Raw genomic sequence first — 20,032 nt, forward strand, 5'->3', positions numbered from 1 at the left:
CTTCTAGCAATACCAATCGGTGACTGGCGGGTAGATACGTGCCGCTCTGCACTCGGGTTTTTTACGTTCGCCTTTCTGGGGTTGATCCCGATATATTGCAGCGCCGAGCCTCGGGTTATAAAATCTTCAGATATGCGGTTTCACGCACGAAGGCCCGCGCCAGCTGACTGACTGATCTTTGTTTTCGGTGGTAATTCCGGTCATGGCAGACGGGCCAGAGGATTAGAGAGAGAAATTCACCGCTTCATCTCACAGACGAGCGAGATCAAAGGCTGGGGGGGGGGGGGCGACGTGAAAAGCCTGGTCTGGCACACAGGGAGATGTAAGACTGGCGCGGCGAACCCGGCAGCCAGAGGGAGCGCCAGCTTCAAATTACCCCAAGGTGGATAACGGGCACACAAGTAAAGATTTACTAAAAACCGAAGCCTGCAAAAATCTGGTGCAGCTTGGCTTCCAGGTTTTACTGTCAAAGCTTAACCGCTTCAGCTCCGGAAGATTTTACCCCCCCCCCCTTCCTGACCAGAACACTTTTTGCGATTCGGCACTGCGTCGCTTTAACTGAAAATTGCGCGGTCGCGTGACTTGGCTCCCAAACAAAGTTGTTGTCCTTCTTTTTCTCACAAATAGAGCTTTCTTTTGGTGGTATTTGATCACCTCTGTGGTTTTTATTTTTTGCACTATAAACAAAAAATATAGCGACAAATTTGAAAAAAAAAAAAAAAAAAAGCAATATTTTTTTACTTTTTGCTATAATAAATATCCCCCAAAAATATATAAAAAAAAACGATTTTTTCCTCAGTTTAGGCCGATACGTATTCTTCTACATATTTTTGGTTAAAAATGAAAAATCGCAATAAGCGTATATTGATTGGTTTGCGCAAAAGTTATAGCGTCTACAAAATAGGGTGCAATAGTTTTATGGCATTTTAATTTTTTTTTTATTTTTTTTTTACTAGTAATGGTGATGATCTGCAATTTTTTTAACGTGGCGACATTATGGAGGACACGGACAATTTTTAAACATTTTTGGGACCATTAAGCATTTTTACAGCGATCAGTGCTATAAAAATGCATTGATTACTGTAAAAATGTCACTGGCAGTGAAGGGGTTAACACTAGGGGGCGATCAAGGGGTTAAGGTGTTCCCTGGTATGTGTTCTAACTGAAGTGGGGAGGGGACTGTGTAGGAGAGATGACAGATCGTCTGTTCATACTCAGTATAAACAGACGATCAGTCTGTTCTCCCCTCAGAGAACCAGAAACTGTGTTTACACACACACAGAGATCCCGGTTCTTGGCGATTTCCCCCGAGGGATCGCGGAAACCCGGCAGTGATCGCGACCGTCGGGCACTCGCATTGGCTCTGTGGGTGAGCAGGGGATGCGCACAAGCCCCCTAGTAGCCGAATATGTTACCGATGTAACATGGCGGCAATTCGTGCAGCCGAGCCACATTGCCGCAGTACAACTGCGGCGGCTGGTCGGCAAGTGGTTCAAGTGATTGTAAATGCTTTTTTTTTTTTTTTTTAAAAGCAAAATACTTTATACTCACCTCCTCTGTGCAGTGGTTTTGCACAGAGCAGCCCAAATTTCTCCTCTTCTCAGGTCCCTTTTTGCTGCTCCTGGCCCCTCTCTCCCATCAAGTGCCACTACAGTCAGCAGCTTCCTATGGGGGGCGTCAGAGCTCTGTGTGTCCATTCAGATACAGAGCCCCGACCAGGCACCGTCCCCTCTCTGTCCCGTGATTGGCTGACTGGCTTTGATTGACAGGCACGGGAGCCAATGGCGCCGCTGCTGTGTCTCTGCCAGGAGGAATGTCCTGGGTGGCTTACACATTCGTGGACATCGCTGGAGAGAGATGGGGCTCAGGTAAGTAATTAGGGGGATGCTGGGGAGGCTGCTACACACATGCATTAGGCCCATTTCACACTGGGGCGGTGCGGGCGTTGGCGGTAAAGCTCCGCTATTTTTAGCGGTGATTTACCGTCATTTTAGCGGCGGTCTGCGGCTGCTAGCGGGGCGGTTTTTACGAAAATGGGTTAAATCGCCCGCAAAGCGCCCGCAAGGTATAGCAGCACTGCCCCATTGATTTCAATGGGTAGGAGCGGTGAATACACCGCTCCTTTCACTGCTCCAAAGATGCGGCTAGCAGGACTTTTTTCAGGGTCCTGCCAGCACACCGCTCCAGTGTGAAAGCCCTCCGGCTTTCACACTGGAGTGAAAGGGGCCAGTTTTTTCAGGCGCTACACAGGCGCTATTTTAAGCGCTGTAGCGCCTGAAAACTGCCCCAGTGTGAAAAGGGGCCTTAAGATAGAAAAACCTTCTGCCTTTACAACTCCTTTAACCACTTAAAAGGGGTTGTAAAGGTAAATGTTTTTTCACCTTAATGCATTCTAAGCATTAAGGTGAAAAAACATCTCACACTGCCGGCGCCCCCAGTCCCCCCGTTTTACTTACCTGAGCCCTCGAAAATCCCGCGCTCGCCCCCGCCATCCTCTTCGACGCTCAGCCTGGCCGCTGATTGGCTGGAGTGGATGGATTGAAAGCAGCGCAGCCATTGGCTCGCGCTGCTGTCAATCACATCCACTGACGCAGCGCGCAGGGGGGGCGGGGCCGTGTGATACAGCAAGCGGCTATAGCCGCCGCCTGTATCACGGGAGCGCGCCCGCAGGTGCTTCTCACCATGCGAGGGAGCTCACATGAACGTGAGAAGTACCTGCGGGAGGAAGCAGAGACAGCCGTCAAGGGACCCCAGAAGACCAGGTTCGGGGCCACTCTGTGCAAAACGAGCTGCACAGTGGAGGTAAGTATGACATGTTTGTTATTTAAAAAAAAAAAAAAAAAAAAAATATTTAATTTACAATCCCTTTAAGCCCCGGACCATTTTCCAGCTAAAGGACCAAGCTCTTTTTTGCGATTCGGCACTGCGTTGCTTTAACCGACAATTGCGTGGTCGTGTGACGTGGCTCCCAAACAAAATTGGTGTCCTTTTTTTTCCACAAATAGAGCTTTCTTTTGGGGGTATTTGATCACCTCTGCGGTTTTTATTTTTTGCGCTATAAACAAAAATAGAGCGACAATTTTGAAAAAAATTCAATATTTTTTTTACTTTTTGCTATAGTGAATATCCTTCAAAATATATATATATATATATATATATATATATATATATATATATATATATATATATATATATATATATATATATATATAAAATTCCTCAGTTTAGGCAGATACATATTCTTCTACATATTTTTGGTAAAAAAAAAATAAAAATAAAAAAATCGCAATAAGCGTTTGATTGGTTTGCGCAAAAGTTATAGTGTCTACAAAATAGGGGATGGTTTTATGGGATTTTTATTAATATTTTTTTTTTTTTACTAGTAATGGTGGTGATCAGCGGGACCATTGGCATTAATACAGCAATCAGTGCTATTAAAAATGCACTGATTACTGTAAAAATGTCACTGGCAGTGAAGGGGTTAACCACTAGGTGGCAGTGTAGGGGTTAAGTGTGTATTTTTTTTTTAACTGTAGGGGGCGTGACTTGGTGTCTGACGTCACTGATCGTCTTTTCCTATAACAGGGAACAGACTATCGGTGACAGCCACAGTAGGAAGCACGAGGAGAGGTTTGTTTACACAGCTCTGTGCCTCGATCGCAGGAATACCGGCAGTGATCGGGTCCGCGGCCACAGTCACGGAGCTCAGGACCGGCGGTGGCACGCTCGCGACCCACTGCTGGGCACTTAAAGGCAATGTACAGGTACGTGATTGTGCCCAGCCGCGCCATTCTGCCGACGTATATCGGCATGAGGCGGTCCTTAAGCGGTTAACTGAACAAACTGAAGTTAGAAGCTAATTGGTTTCCACCAGATTCTGAGTGCTCCAGTTTTAGTTACTCTCCCCAATAGGGTGTCCCTGCAAACCCGATACCCATCCTGCAGGCCCAGGAGACACACCCCTTTGGCACTGACTGTGCAATCCTCAGGGCCCCCCACCCCTCCTGTGCAGTCTATTACTTTTATATGTTTATGTTTTGTATTTTTCCTCTGATATTTTATAACGTAAATAACAAAGCAAATTGTAGAAGTGATGTAGGGAGCAGAAACGTAGACTTGCTGACTTGTAATGGCTGCTATCTCTAGCAATTTGATTTTTTATGTCTACATGCTTTGACTATCCACATTCTCCAACACCTGTAACATGTCTGCAGTCTCTGACAATCTCCTGTACTATGTCTGCAGTCTCTGACAATCTCCTGTACTGTCTGCAGTCTCTGACAATCTCCTGTACTGTCTGCAGTCTCTGACAATCTCCTGTACTATGTCTGCAGTCTCTGACAATCTCCTGTACTGTCTGCAGTCTCTGACAATCTCCTGTACTATGTCTGCAGTCTCTGACAATCTCCTGTACTGTCTGCAGTCTCTGACAATCTCCTGTACTATGTCTGCAGTCTCTGACAATCTCCTGTACTATGTCTGCAGTCTCTGACCATCTCCTGTACTATGTCTGCAGTCTCTGACAATCTCCTGTACTATGTATGCAGTTTCTGACAATCTCCTGTACTATGTATGCAGTCTCTGACGTTGTATTTACTAAATATTCCGGGCAGCCCTTTAGTGATATCTGCTTAAAAAGCTGGCGTTTTGCCTTAAGCCGGCTCATTCTACATACAGGAGGTCAGATTCTGTAGAGCTGCAGGCTGTGAAAAGCGTGGTCGCTGTTCTTCTGTACAATGTACTGTATATAGAGTAGAATGTGTCCAGGCATTACTTGCCACAACTAGCAAAGGATGCGAATAAATGTCAAGTTGGCATCTTTGGCTGGTACTGTTGGAATTCTGGTAAACTTCTTGGCCATCTCAGTGCCAGTGACCAGATCTGGGTGTGTTGCCAATATCCCATGCACGCTCCCAAGACTGCAGTATAGTATATTATAAACCGTCATCTATTCTGACACCGACGTTTAAAGAATGCCATTCTTCTCTTTACATAATCTCATTAACCTTCTCAGCTTCCTCCAATGACAAGGGCAAAACCTGTATTCTAGAAATATTGCCACACGCACTGCTCCAACCATAACAACAATCTAACCCCCCCAGGGGGGAGGGAAACACAATCAATCTTTACAGCACATGAGCCAACTGACATTGATGAGGGATCCAAGCAAGATATGCTAAAGAATAATCCATTTAAAAAAGATCCTTTAAAGAGAACCTGTGGAATTCGAAGCTTGTGCTACAGAACATTACACAGCAATGCAGATAATACAATGCTTATATGCTAGCCAGCTAGTGCATATTATATATATATATATATATATATATACACACACACACACACATATATATATATACACACACATACATACAGTGGTGTGAAAAAGTGTTTGCCCCCTTCCTCATTTCCTGTTCCTTTGCATGTTTGTCACACTTAAGTGTTTCGGAACATCAAACCAATTTAAACAATAGTCAAGGACAACACAAGTAAACACAAAATGCAATTTGTAAATGAAGGTGTTTATTATTAAAGGTGAAAAAAAATCCAAACCATCATGGCCCTGTGTGAAAAAGTGATTGCCCCTTAAACCTAATAACTGGTTGGGCCACCCTTAGCAGCAACAACTGCAACCAAGCGTTTGCAATAACGTGCAATGAGGCTTTTACAGCGTCCTGGAGGAATTTTGGCCCACTCATCTTTGCAGAATTGTCCTAATTCAGTTACATTAGAGGGTTTTCGAGCATGAACGGCCTTTTTAAGGTCATACCACAACATCTCAATAGGATTCAGGTCAGGACTTTGGCTAGGCCACTCCAAAGTCTTCATTTTGTTTTTCTTCAGCCATTCTGTGGTGGACTTGCTGGTGTGTTTAGGATCATTGTCCTGCTGCAGAACCCAAGTTCGTTTCAGCTTGAGTACACGAACAGATGGTCGGACATTCTCCTTCAGGATCTCTTGGTAGACAGCAGAATTCATAGTTCCTTTTATCACGGCAAGTCTTCCAGGTCCTGAAGCAGCAAAACAGCCCCAGACCATCACACTACCACCACCATATTTTACTGTTGGTATAATGTTCTTTTTATGAAATGCAGTGTTCCTTCTACGCCAGATATACTTGGACACACACCTTCCAAAGAGTTCCACTTTTGTCTCATCGGTCCACAGAATGTTGTCCCAAAAGTCTTGGGGATCATCAAGATGTGTTGTGGAGAAATTGAGACGAGCTTTGATGTTCTTTTTGCTCAGCAGTGGTTTTCTCCTTGGAACTCTGCCATGCAGGCCATTTTTGCCCAGTCTTTTCCTGATGGTGGAGGCATGAACGCTGACCTTAACTGAGGCAAGTGAGGCCTGCAGTTCCTTGGACGTTGTTGTGGGGTCTTTTGTGACCTCTTGGATGAGTCGTCGCTGCGCTCTTGGGGTAATTTTGGGCGGCCGGCCACTCCCTGGAAGGTTCACCACTGTTCCATGTCTTCGCCATTTGTGGATAATGGCTCTCACTGTGGTTCGCTGGATTCCCAAAGCTTTGGAAATGGCTTTATAACCCTTTCCAGACTGATAGATCTCAATTACTTTCTTTCTCAATTGTTCCTGAATTTCTTTGGGTCTCGGCATGATGTGTAGCTTTTAAGGATCTTCTGGTGGACCTTACTGTGTCAAGCAGCTCCTATTTAAGTGATGCCTTGATTGTGAACAGGTGTGGCAATAATCAGGCCTGGGTGTGGCTAGAGAAATTGAACTCAGGTATGGACAACCACAGTTATAGTATGTTTTAACAAGGGGGGCAATCACTTTTTCACACAGGGCCATGATGGTTTGGATTTTTTTTCACCTTTAATAATAAACACCTTCATTTACAAATTGCATTTTGTGTTTACTTGTGGTGTCCTTGACTATTGTTTAAATTGGTTTGATGTTCCGAAACACTTAAGTGTGACAAACATGCAAAGGAACAGGAAATGAGGAAGGGGGGAAACACTTTTTCACACCACTGTACATATACAAACACACATATACAGGGCTTTTTTTTTCAGCAGGAACTAGGGGGGAACTCAGTTCCACCACCTCTGGCTCAGGTCTTCTGCTCCCTGCTCACCACTATCACTTGGTAACACTGAAGTCCAGCTTCTGAGTTTACAAGCGATCACTTATCTCCCAGTAACTCGCACGCGCCAAGAACTGCGCATCTTCAAATACTGTGTAAAAAAGCAGCTGCTGTTAGACTTTTGAGTTATGTGTGATAAATGATACACTGGAGAGAAGCTCTCTGATTGACAGCGCTTGCTACTATGTAACCAAATTACAAAATAATAAACTGACAATGTACAATCAATCAAAAAAATATAAACATCAATTACTAGGGCGGCACAGTGGTGTAGTGGTTAGCACTCTCACCTAGCAGTAAAAAGGGTCGCTGGTTCGAATCCCAACCATGACACTACCTGCCTGGAGTTTGCATGTTCTCCCTGTGCCTGTGTAGGTTTCCTCCGGGTACTCCGGTTTCCTCCCACACTCTAAAGACATGCAGGTAGGTTAATTGGCTTCTGTCCAAAATTGGCCCTAGTATATGAATGGGGACCTTAGATTGTGGGCTCCTTGAGGGTAGGGACCAATGCGAGTGTGCGATGTACAGGGATAAGGGTAGACACTCACTCAGGTTGAACTGGATGGATAGGTGTCTTTATTCAACCTTACTAACTATGAAACTACTGTATTTATTGGCGTATAACACGCACTTTTTCACCCTGTGTTATACGCCAATACTTCCATTTTAGCTGCCTCGGAGGGGACAGGGAGGGGGGTGGGACGAGCACCGTCAGATTACATACAGTGAGAATCCCATTTACTTGGCGGCCTCTGTAATAGGAAGTCCCGTCTCCTGGACCACCATTGGACCACTGTTCTGTCTATCATAGGAGATTCTCACTGTATGTTATCTGTCGGTGCTCGTCCCGCCCCTTCTCTGTCCCTTTAAGGCTGCAGATGGGCATCGATCAGGCTGCACTGATGGCATCGGTGAGGCTGCTGCTGCATTGATGGCAACGGTGAGGCTGCTGCTGCATTGATGGCAACGGTGAGGCTGCTGCTGCATTGATGGCAACGGTGAGGCTGCTGCTGCATTGATGTGGACTCATCAGGCTGCATTGATGGCACTTGTGAGGCTGCAGATGGGCATTGATCAGGCTACATTGATGGCAATGGTGAGGCTGCAGATGGGCACTGACCCTTATTTTGCTTTAAAGTTCCTTATTTAAAATTTAAGTTTGTTCCCTAAACCTTCCCTCTTAAAATGAATGTGCTTGTTATACGCTGATAAATACGATAATTACTGTGACAAAAATAAAGTATAGATATTTTGGGAAATCCATAATGAAGTCCATGTAACAAATGAATAAATAATGAAATAAAATCTGTAATCCTAAGTAGACAAATCTCTCAAATACATGAATAGCTTTGGCTGTGTGTAGCCTGCAATATCCAATAATGTACCGAACGTTCCTTCCAAAAGGCACAAAGAGGCCAAAAAATTGGGATACAGGTCCCTACTCACCAGACATTGTTGACACTCTTTGACCTTACAACAAGAGGAGTCAAATCAGGCTTGTGGTCTCCATGACCAAGTGTTATACACCGACCAGATCTCCCATCCTCTCCGCCCGGCCGTTCAAGATACCACAGGTAAGATCTCGCAGTTGGCAGGATAAACCAGAGAAAAAAAAAAAGATCTTCATAGTGTTAAAAAAAGTAGCTGAGTCCTGGGTGGAATGCAAGCCGACCCCTAGACCAGTTTTATTGTACAACCGCTATATGCGGTTATCTGCCAAAGGATTATGTTCGGTTTGTATGGATGTCACTCTGCTTGAAGGATTTTAAACTTTTTTTTATGCTATAAGGAGGCTTTTTTTTTATTTTTATTTTTTTTACTTCTCTGGTTTATCCGGCCAACTGCGAGGCACAAAGAGGCAAAAAAAATTGGGATACAGGTCCCTACTCACCAGATGTCATTGGCCCTCTTTACCTTACGACAAGAGGAGTCAAATTGGGTGTGTATGGTCTCCGTGACCGAGTGTTCTACACCGACCAGATCTCCCATCCTCTCCGCCTGGCAGTTCAGGATGTGCCTCTTTGTATCCTGAACTGCTGGGTGGAGAGGACGGGAGATCTGGTCAGTGTAGAACACTCGGTCACGGAGACCATACAAGCTTTATTTGATTCCTCTTGTCGTAAGGCAAAGAGGGCCAATGACATCTAGTGAGTAGGGACCCGCATCCCAATTTTTTTTGAGTCTTTGTGCCTTTTGGAAGAAACGTTCATTATTGGATATTGCAGGCTACACACAGCCAAAGCTATTCCGGAATTTGAGAAATTTGTCTACATAGGATTATGGATTTTTTGTCATTATTTATTCATTTGTTACATGGACTTCATCACGGATTTCCCAACATATCTATACTTTGGTTTTTGCCACAGTAATTCCTTGATGTTTACATTTTTTTTGATTGTTTGATTTGTACACTGTCACTTTGTTATTTTGTACCTTGCTGGTTACATAGTAGCAAACGCAGTTAATCACCGAGTTTTTCTCCAGTGTATCATTTAATGCAGATAATGTGTCACATTTATGTTGTCATCTACAATGGGAAATCTTCTGGGAGTTTCTTGCACCTTTAATTTCAGAGAACGATGCGCGAGGTTGGGAGTCAGGGACGCTGGAATATAAATATGGCCGCACCCAGAATTAATTTGCCATGATTTTATAAAGATGAAATTGAACAATGACAAAATGCTGAAAAGATTAACCACTTAAGGACCAGCCTTTTTCTGACAAAATCACTTAGAATCCCCAAACAGGATATATATATACACACATATGTATATTTTTTAGCAGAGACCCTAGAGAATAAAAAGGAGGGTTGTTACAATTTTTTTTATGTCACAGGTTTTTTGCGCAGCTTTTTTTGGAAAAAGTACAAATGAATGAAATAAAAAAAAAAAAAGAAAAAATACACAATATATATCCCAATATTTTTGTATAATGTGAAAGATGATGTTACGCCGAGTAAATAGATACCCAACATGTCAGGTTTTAAAATTTTTGGAATGGTACCAAACTACGGTACTTAAAAATCTCTATAGGCGACACTTTAAAATTTCCTACGGGTTACCAGTTTAGTCTTCACAGAGGAGCTCTTGCTCAAATTTTCATGGCCATACCACACATCCTTTACATATGTGGGAGTGACCTACGTATGCATTCATTCATTACTGCGTGCAAACATGTGGGGACAGGGGCACTTGGACAAATATAAACATTTATATCACTACTTTTGTTTTTTTTTGTTTTTTTACACTGTCCTTTAAAAAAAAAAAAAAAAAGAAGGTTTTTGATCACTTTTATTGCTAATGACAAGGAATGTAGACATCCCTTGTGGTAACAATACAGCATGATAGCCCCTCTTTATGGAGAGATCTGGAGTCCCCAAATCTCTCCTTTACCCTTAAGACCCCTTTCACACCACACCGCCCATAGCGTCGGTGGTAATACGCTGCTATTTTTAGCGGCGTTTTACCGCCGGATTTGCGGCGCATTTCGGCCGCTAGCGGGACGCTTTTACTCCCCCGCTAGCGGACGAGAAAGGGTTAAAACCGCCAGCAATATGCCGCAATAGCGCAGTTTTTCCCGGCGGTATTACAGCGCTGCCCCATTGATTTCCATGGGGAGCAGCGGTGGAGGAGCGGTTAACCCACCGCTCCTAAGAAGCTGCTGGCAGGACTTTTCCGGGACGCCCTGCCAGCGCACCGCTGTAGTGTGAAAGCCCTCGGGCTTTCACACTACAGACAATGGTGCAGCTTTTTTTAGGGCGGATTGCAGGCGCTATTGTGAAAGGGGTCTTAAAGCAAAAGATTTAAAAAAAAGTGTTTTTCTTTTAGGCCTCATGTACGAATATAAGCCGAGGCCCCTAATTTACCACAAAAAAACTGGGAAAACGTATTGACTCGTGTATAAGCCGAGGGTGAGACATGCGTCCATCCCCGTGTCCCGTCCATCCCCGTGTCCCGTCCATCCCCGTGTCCCGTCCATCCCCGTGTCCATCGCAGCCTACCTGTCTCTTTGCCTTCTGCAGCCTCTGTGTGCCGTGCCGAGCCGAGCCGTGCCATGCCATGCCGAGCCGTGCCGAGCCGTGCCATGCCATGCCGAGCCGTGCCATGCCGAGCCGTGCCATGCCGCACTTCTCCTCCTGGTCTGACAGACGGCGGCCATTCCACTGTTCAAAAGCCGCGCCTCCGTCTGTGATAGGCGGAACACTCAATTTCCCAGCAGTCAGTGTTCCGCCTATCACGGACATCCTCTCATCCTCGTCCATAGTATGAGAATGAGCGGATGTCCGTGATAGGCGGAACACTGACTGCTGGGAAATTGAGTGTTCCGCCTATCACAGACAGGGAGGCGCGGCTTTTGAACAGTGGAATGGCCGCCGTCTGTCTGCACGACACGCTGATCGTGTAGGCAGACGGCGGTGACTCGAGTATAAGCCGAGGGGGGCACTTTCAGCCTAAAAAAAGAGGCTGAAAATCTCGGCTTATACTCGAGTATATACGGTACTCCTGAACTCTCCTCTGTTATCTTATCAGTACATGTACACTGGGTCGTTTATAGTAGTTTCTAGGCCACTGAGTTAAGAGACTTTTTTGGAAAACAAAAAAATGGGTTCAAAAGCTGAGTTTAAAGGCATTTCAAGCGTCAATCGCTTCTAATCACGGTAAGTCGCATTTAGCTGCGTTTCGGTTACAGGCGTTTTTAATTTTTGGCTATTTTGAAAAAAATATATATATTTTTTAAAAAAAGGCTTCTAAACGCAAACGCTGCAAAACGCTGCTAAACGCGGCAACACTGATGTTTTAAACGTGGGTTACTATCTGTCAAGTTAAATTATTCAGGAGAGGTTGTAAAATCGTCCCGTGTACATGAAGCCTAATGCCCCATACACACGATCAGAAATCCCGTCAGAAAAAACTTGGATGGTTTTTCCGACGGAATTCCGCTCAAGCTTGGCTTGCATAGACACGGGTCACACAAAAGTTCTCGGAACTTTCGACCGTCAAGAACGCGGTGACGTACAACACTACGACGAGTCAAGAAAATGAAGTTCAATACTTCCGAGCATGTGTCGAATTGCCGAGCATGCGTGGGTTTTTTGCGCGTCAGAATTGCTACAGACAAACGCATTTTCAGATAGAAACTTTTGCCGACCGAAAAATTGAGACCCTGCTCTCAATCTGATGAAAGTCCGAGCGTGTGTACGAGGCTTAAAGAACCGGCTGGCACTTTGGTGCAGAGCAAACCCGGTCAGCAGCTTGTTTACATCATCTCCAGGATGGGCGTCGCAGTTTGGACACTACATGTATTTTCGGAAAGGTGTTTCGGACACAACACGCGGCTTTAATTAAATGTCTCCTTGAGGGGAAAATAAAAAATGGCCGAGTTTCAGCAAAAAACAAAACAAAAAACAAAAAACGTATAATTTGCCAGCCGAAGGCCCCCTTCCAAATCCTTTTTCCAAAGAGATGGCAAGAGCAGAGAGATTTTCCTAAGAGTTCTGTTTAGAAGACCGTCTGAGAAATCTCAGGAAAGCAGATCCATTTTATTATACAGAGAAAAACAATGCTATTTCTAACACAAAACAGAATTTGGTGATATTTCAAGTAGCTTCCTAGGCCTCATTTCACACGGACGCACCGATCCATACACCTGTGCGGAGGGACTGTCCTCACCCGCTAGGGAGGCACAGGTGTCCTGTGCTGGGGCATGCAGACAGCTTGTGCAAATCAATGACAGGTGGACAGCTGCACAGTCCTGCATGGACCTTTAACGTGCACCTTCACCCCAAGGCCCCTTTCACACTGGGGCGCTTTGCAGGCACAACACCGCAAAAAATAGAGCCTTAAAACGCGTCCTAAAACAGCCGCTGCTGTGTTTCCAATGTGTAAGCCCTGAGGTCTTTCACACTGGAGCGGTGCACTTGCAGGGCAGTCAAAAAGTCCTGCAAGCCGCATCTTTGGAGCACTGTAGGAGCGGTGTATTTACTGCTCCTAAAGCGCCCCTTCCCATAGAAAACAATGGGGCAGCGCTGCAAACCCGCCTGCAAAGCGCCGCTTGGCGGGCAGTTATAACCCTTTTTCGGCCACTAGCAGGGGTCAAAACTGCCCCGCTGGCGTTCCCCATAGCGCCGCTAAAACTACGGTAAAGCGGCGCTAAATATAGCACCACTTTACCACCAGCGCCCGCAAAGCCCCAGTGTGAAAGTAGCGTAAAGCCGCATACATACGATCAGACTTTCCAATGGGAAATGTGTGATGACAGATCTTTGGCGGTAAATCTGTATGCTCCATCGGACAATTGTTGTCGGATTTTCCGCGGACAAATGTTGGACAGCAGGTTTTACCATTTTCCGCGGGCAAATGTCCAAAGTTAATTAAAAAGTCGAAATTATATATATATATATATATATATATATATATATATATATATATATATATATATATATATATATATATATATATACACACATACACACACACACACACATATATTTATTTATTTATTTAACTGTCATTTTTGGTTTTCGGCCATGTGCATCCACAGGTTACGGCCCCAAAATTTCCCATTCGTTGCACCAATAATTCTAATGTCATTTGTGCCAGCTTGCAGCCCGGTAAGAACCCCTCCTGTGAAAGGTAACCGATAGCGGAGGAAGCGTCAATTACAGCAGTTGGCAGAGCAGACACAGCACTGCGGGCCCCCAGAAGGCGCACATGCCGGGACTGCCGACGTCTGACCCAAAGTATAAAACGTTCTGATATCACTCGTGCCAGCTTGCAGCCCAATAACAAAATATACCGTGCTGTCTACACAATAGCAGCCAGCACAAAAGTGTAAAATAAACAGAAGTATATATGGAAAATGTGCAACACTAAACAAATAATGATCAGTATCAAAAATAAAATTGTCATATGAAAAAATGCAACATAAATAGTGACACGTGTTCTGTGAGAAATTGATGTCCAAGGTGTAAACAAAAAAAAGGGGGACACAGACCAGTCCCAAATGTATTCCAAAAGGGTGACGTTCAAAACATAAATGGGTAACAGTCACAGAAATCCAGAGTGAACATCCAAAATGTGACAGAGGTAGCATAGGAGATCTGCCACCAAAAGCACCAGTCACTTACCAGAAAGGATAAGACTCACACAGCTGTACACCTGATGGGTCAAACAGGCTTTACAGGATGACCAGGGAATTCAGGCTCACTATGTGGATACGGTCTTCAGGCAAACACTCCAAATGATGGATGAAGCAGGTAAAGCAAATGGGCAAATAAGCCCAACCATACAGACAGGGGCGGACTGACAACTCATGGGGCCCCCAGGCAATAGGAGAAGATTATGGGGGCCCCCGGGCAATAGGAGAAGATTATGGGGGCCCCCGGGCAATAGGAGAAGATTATGGGGGCCCCCGGGCAATAGGAGGAGATTATGGGGCCACACAGTATACACACACACATACAGTATACACACACAGACACACAATACACACACAGAGTATACACACAAAGGTACTGGAGAGGTGGGACAGCTATAATCTTGGGATTTTTATTTTATTTTTTAAAAGACAGATTTTTACATACTGTCCCTGGTTTTATAGAGGCTGGTAACTCTGATGGGGCCCCTTAGTAGAAAGGGGCCCTCGGGCACTGCCCGAGTGCCCGAATGGTCAGTCCGCCCTTGCATACAGAGAAAAGAGGAGGAAAAACAGAGCACCACATAATTCCGTAAGGAATATTTATTGTTGTAAACCTAAATATCTGGGGTCCCCAGATGATGCCTATTTAGGCGAAACGCGCCGGCATGTTACGCTGATCCAATTTTTACTGTCTCTTTTGAAGCGCTTGTTTTTACTCTGGAAAACTTAAGTGCAACTCTTATGTTTATAACGATAAATATTCCTTACGGAATTACACTATGTGCCCTGTTCTTCCTCTCTTTTCTCTGTATGGTTGGGCTTATTTGCCCATTTGCTTTACCTGCTTCATCCATCGTTTTGGAGTGTTTGCCTGAAGACCGTATGCACATGATTGAGCCTGAATTCCCTGGTCATCCTGTAAAGCCTGTTTGACCCATCAGGTGTACACCCAGGGGTGGAATGACAACTCATGGGGCCCCCGGGCAATCGGAGATTATGGGGCCCCCAGGCAATCAGACATTATGGGGCCACACAGTATACATTAACACACACACAGTATACAATGACACGTTTCTATTGGCTGAGAAGGTACTTGAGAGGTGGGGCAGCTATAATCTCTGGATTTTTAGACCAAAAGGATGTCGGTAAGGGACATTTCAGAGGTATATGTAAAAAAAAAAACTGATTTTTACATACTTTCCCTGCTTTTACTGAGGCTGGCAACCCTGATGGGGCACCCTAGTGGCACGGGGCCCTTGGGCAGTGCCCGAGTGGCCCAATGGTCAGTCCGCCCCTGTGTACACCTGTGTGAGTCTATCCTTTCTGGTAAGTGACTGGTGCTTTTGGTGGCGGATCTTCTATGATACCTCTGTCACATTTTGGATGTTCACTCGGGATTTCTGTGACTGTTACCCATCTATGTTTTGAACTTCACCCTTTTGTAATACATTTGGAACTGATCTGTGTCCTCTTTTTTTTTTGTTTACACCTTGGACATCAATTTCTCATGGAAAGTTATATAACATTTTTTCATAAGTCAATTTTATTTTTGATATTGATCATTATTTGTATATCGCTGCACATTTTCCATATATATTGTGGCCCAGTAACAGCTTCTAATGTGAAAGGTAATGAAGGTGAATATCGCGGTGGGAGGAGCAGAGAGATGATGACACTTTGAAGCAGTAAAACATTATTTTGTTACATTGTATCACTACAGAACTTTTTTTTTGTTTTGCTTTTTTCTTAGGTCTGTGAATTTGGTCCTGGACCATATAAACAAAACTGCTAAAAATATCACAACACACTGCGTTCCACCTACCAGTTCAATCCCTTGCGGGAACGGCGTTTCGCTCCAGTCTGTCAGAGGAAACCTTTGAATTATTTTGCCCAATCCTTCACCAGAGGCTGTGAATAGAAAAGAAAAATAAGGTCAATATTCCGCAGCTGTATAACCACAAAATGAGATACAGAAGGCTTTGTTCTGTGCTGCAATCCTATCATGATTAAAACTTTGGATTCTTTCTGTGCTTTTTAGCCAAGACTTTCTATCCTCCCAACACAAGATGATGAGCAGATCCCTGGATACCATCCAAAGGGCAGAACAGAGATGAACCTTAACCAGGACCAAACTCTGGAATGATCCTACAGGTGAAGGACACTGAAATAGCAAGGGGCAATCTAAAAAAAAAAAAAAAAAAAGAAAAAAAAAAAAAAGAAGAGTACCTGTCACTGAGATCGGAATACATGGGCACACAGCAGTTCTCACATTAAAGTGGCATTTTTTTCAACCAAGTTTACATATTAATGTTACACTGATAGAGATCTGCTGAGTTGGGGAGGAGCTAACAAGCAGGGAGCAAATCTGCTAATTTTTCAATGGCAATTACTTGACAATAATGGCAAAGAGGCATGAAAATGGAAGCAAATTCTACATTGCTTTATAATACTGTACATTTTTCTTGCTCACAGGCGAAAGACTCCTTTTGAAGCACACCTATACTGTGATGCCTGTACCTACCTAAACCTGACCTCCTGCCTACCAGACTTGTACCGGCTCCTCTTATGGACCCTTTAGGAGTTTCATCAAAAATGACATTTTTGTTGCAGGAGATGCCCAAAATCTGATTGGCAAATGACCGTAGCAGACTTCTGGGAAGATCCGTGACCCAATCACACAAGCAGGAAATTTCGGGGGGGGGGGGGGGGGCATTTTATAATACCATCTGTGTACATAACGCCTCCAGGTAACCATATTGTAGTTTCCAGAAAATGACCGCGGGTACAGATTGAAAAGGAACAGTCATTTTTAAGAACATTCAATTACAATACAATTTTTTTACAGAACCTACCTAAACCTGACCTCCTGCCTAGCAAAGTTGTACCGGCTCCTCTTATGGACTGAAGTGTCTTACTCCAATTTCACTGCACACTGTGAGCTCCTCACAATGTGCAATAGAAGCTATAGTGAGCCAGATAGACCCGGGTGGGGTGGAGGGATTAAAGAGTAACTCTGCTTTTGTTAAGAAGAAAAGAAACCTTTCCCCTCCAGGTGATCTATATTGCAGGGATTTTAGTTGCAGATTCCTACCTTTTGATATTCTGAAGAAACAGCTGTTTGAATGTGAATGGGAGTGATTTCATGATTATCAATCAGCTGCTGCACCTCCAGGGCTTGAATGAGAAAAAAGTGGCAGGGTTTGCATCGCTTTGGATGTGATTACCCTTTAAGAGTATCTCATCAAAAATGACATTTTTTGTTGCAGGGGATGCCCAAAATCTGACTTGTATCTTGGTGCAGACTTCTGGGAAGATCTGTCACCCAATCACACAAGCAGGAAATAACATTTCTGGAGGGGCGGGGGGGAGGGGCATTCTGTATACCATCTGTGTACAGAACGCCTCCAGGTAACCATATTGTATTTTCCAGAAAAAGACCGCGGGTACAGATTGAAAAGGAAAAGTCATTTTTAAGAACATTCACTTACAATACGACTTGTGTAGTAATAATTGCATACTATTTTTTTTTCCCCATGAACATGGAGTTACCCTTTAATTAGTGCTATAGCATTAGGTTGACATTCACTGCTTTAAAGCCACAGACAACCGTTTATTCTGCGCTCCTTCCGTAAATGATCAGGTAACCCGCATATTAGCGGTCCAACTAGCGTCACAAGCTAAAGACAACTGCGATTAATATTTAGAGATCCAACGAGTTCCGCTATTTGCAACTATAAAAACATTTTGGATTTAGACCAGAGTTCTCCTTTAAACCTAAATCAAAACTCTGGCTGCACCTATCGTCCTATCACCACACTAGCTGTGAAGTGGATTGGTCGATGAATGTTAAATTCCTCGACAAGTACATTAGCAATTGAACAAACGTTAAATAAACCGGGGAATAAATTAAAAATGTCATCTCCGGGGCCAGAAATGAGACATTTTCTGCTCTTGTTGTGCAATAATTAGCAGCACATGTTCGCCGCGCCGCATCTTTCGAGCATGAGTCAAGAAAACTGAAAAACAGCACAGCAGATCTGCACCGGTTACACAAAGTCCTCGGACAAAGTCCCAGCGCGGCTGGCGAGAGTCGATCGTCCAAAAATATACTCACGATAGTTTCTATTCTGGGTCGGCGCTTGGTATGTATTTGGTCTTAGCAGGGCGACATCTGGAGCGTAAAAAAAAAAAAAAAAAAGGCGATGGATTCGGCCAATTCAGGATGATCAACAGATCGCACAAATCCCGCCAATATCAAATGGAAAGGTTTTGTTCTCTTCCCATCTTCTTTAATTCTTCCGAAACGCATGCACCCCCAGCTCCAGCGCTCTTAGACTGCTCACGCTGTATTCTAATTGGCTGTTAATGTTTAATGGAGGTGGGGGGAGGGAATGTTCATTGATGGTGGTGGGGGGGGGGGGCTCATTGATGGAGGTGGGGGGGAACGAAGGCTCATTGATGGAGGTGGGAAGGGAAGGCTCATTAAAGGAGGTGGGGGGGGGGGGAACGAAGGCTCATTGATGGAGGTGGGAAGGGAAGGCTCATTGATGGAGGTGGGAAGGGAAGGCTCACTGATGGAGGTGGGAAGGGAAGGCTCACTGATGGAGGTGGGAAGGGAAGGCTCATTGATGGAGGTGGGGGGGGGAACGAAGGCTCATTGATGGAGGTGGGGGGGGGGGGAACGAAGGCTCATTGATGGAGGTGGGGGGGGGAACGAAGGCTCATTGATGGAGGTGGGAAGGGAAGGCTCACTGATGGAGGTGGGAAGGGAAGGCTCATTGATGGAGGTGGGAAGGGAAGGCTCATTGATGGAGGTGGGAAGGGAAGGCTCATTGATGGAGGTGGGAAGGGAATTCTCACTGATGGAGGTGGGAAGGGAAGGCTCATTGATGGAGGTGGGAAGGGAAGGCTCATTGATGGAGGTGGGAAGGGAAGGCTCATTGATGGAGGTGGGAAGGGAATTCTCACTGATGGAGGTGGGAAGGGAAGGCTCATTGATGGAGGTGGGAAGGGAAGGCTCATTGATGGAGGTGGGAAGGGAATTCTCACTGATGGAGGTGGGAAGGGAAGGCTCATTGATGGAGGTGGGAAGGGAAGGCTCATTGATGGAGGTGGGGGGGGGAACGAAGGCTCATTGATGGAGGTGGGGGGGGGGAACGAAGGCTCATTGATGGAGGTGGGGGGGGAACGAAGGCTCATTGATGGAGGTGGGAAGGGAAGGCTCATTGATGGAGGTGGGAAGGGAAGGCTCATTGATGGAGGTGGGAAGGGAAGGCTCACTGATGGAGGTGGGAAGGGAAGGCTCACTGATGGAGGTGGGAAGGGAAGGCTCACTGATGGAGGTGGGAAGGGAAGGCTCACTGATGGAGGTGGGAAGGGAAGGCTCACTGATGGAGGTGGGAAGGGAAGGCTCACTGATGGAGGTGGGAAGGGAAGGCTCACTGATGGAGGTGGGAAGGGAAGGCTCACTGATGGAGGTGGGAAGGGAAGGCTCACTGATGGAGGTGGGAAGGGAAGGCTCACTGATGGAGGTGGGAAGGGAAGGCTCACTGATGGAGGTGGGAAGGGAAGGCTCACTGATGGAGGTGGGAAGGGAAGGCTCACTGATGGAGGTGGGAAGGGAAGGCTCACTGATGGAGGTGGGAAGGGAAGGCTCATTGATGGAGGTGGGAAGGGAAGGCTCATTGATGGAGGTGGGAAGGGAAGGCTCATTGATGGAGGTGGGGGGGGGGCGAAGGCTCATTGATGGAGGTGGGAAGGGAAGGCTCACTGATGGAGGTGGGAAGGGAAGGC

General features: G+C 45.3%; 1 protein-coding gene across 1 annotated transcript in view; it reads right to left on the minus strand.

Annotated features, from left to right (window-relative positions):
- SBF2 (SET binding factor 2) overlaps positions 1-20,032 on the minus strand; it is a gene marked incomplete in the record, with an annotated part of 632,543 nt that overhangs the window by 480,146 nt on the left and 132,365 nt on the right. Inside the window, 1 exon segment of the mRNA XM_077453547.1 lies at positions 16,062-16,147. Coding sequence (XP_077309673.1) covers positions 16,062-16,147 — 86 coding nt within the window.

Source organism: Lithobates pipiens, unplaced genomic scaffold (genome assembly GCF_037356315.1).
Source record: "Lithobates pipiens isolate NorthernLeopardFrog02 unplaced genomic scaffold, aLitPip1_a1.2 Scaffold_24, whole genome shotgun sequence".
In the NCBI taxonomy this organism is placed as follows: Eukaryota; Metazoa; Chordata; class Amphibia; order Anura; family Ranidae; genus Lithobates; species Lithobates pipiens.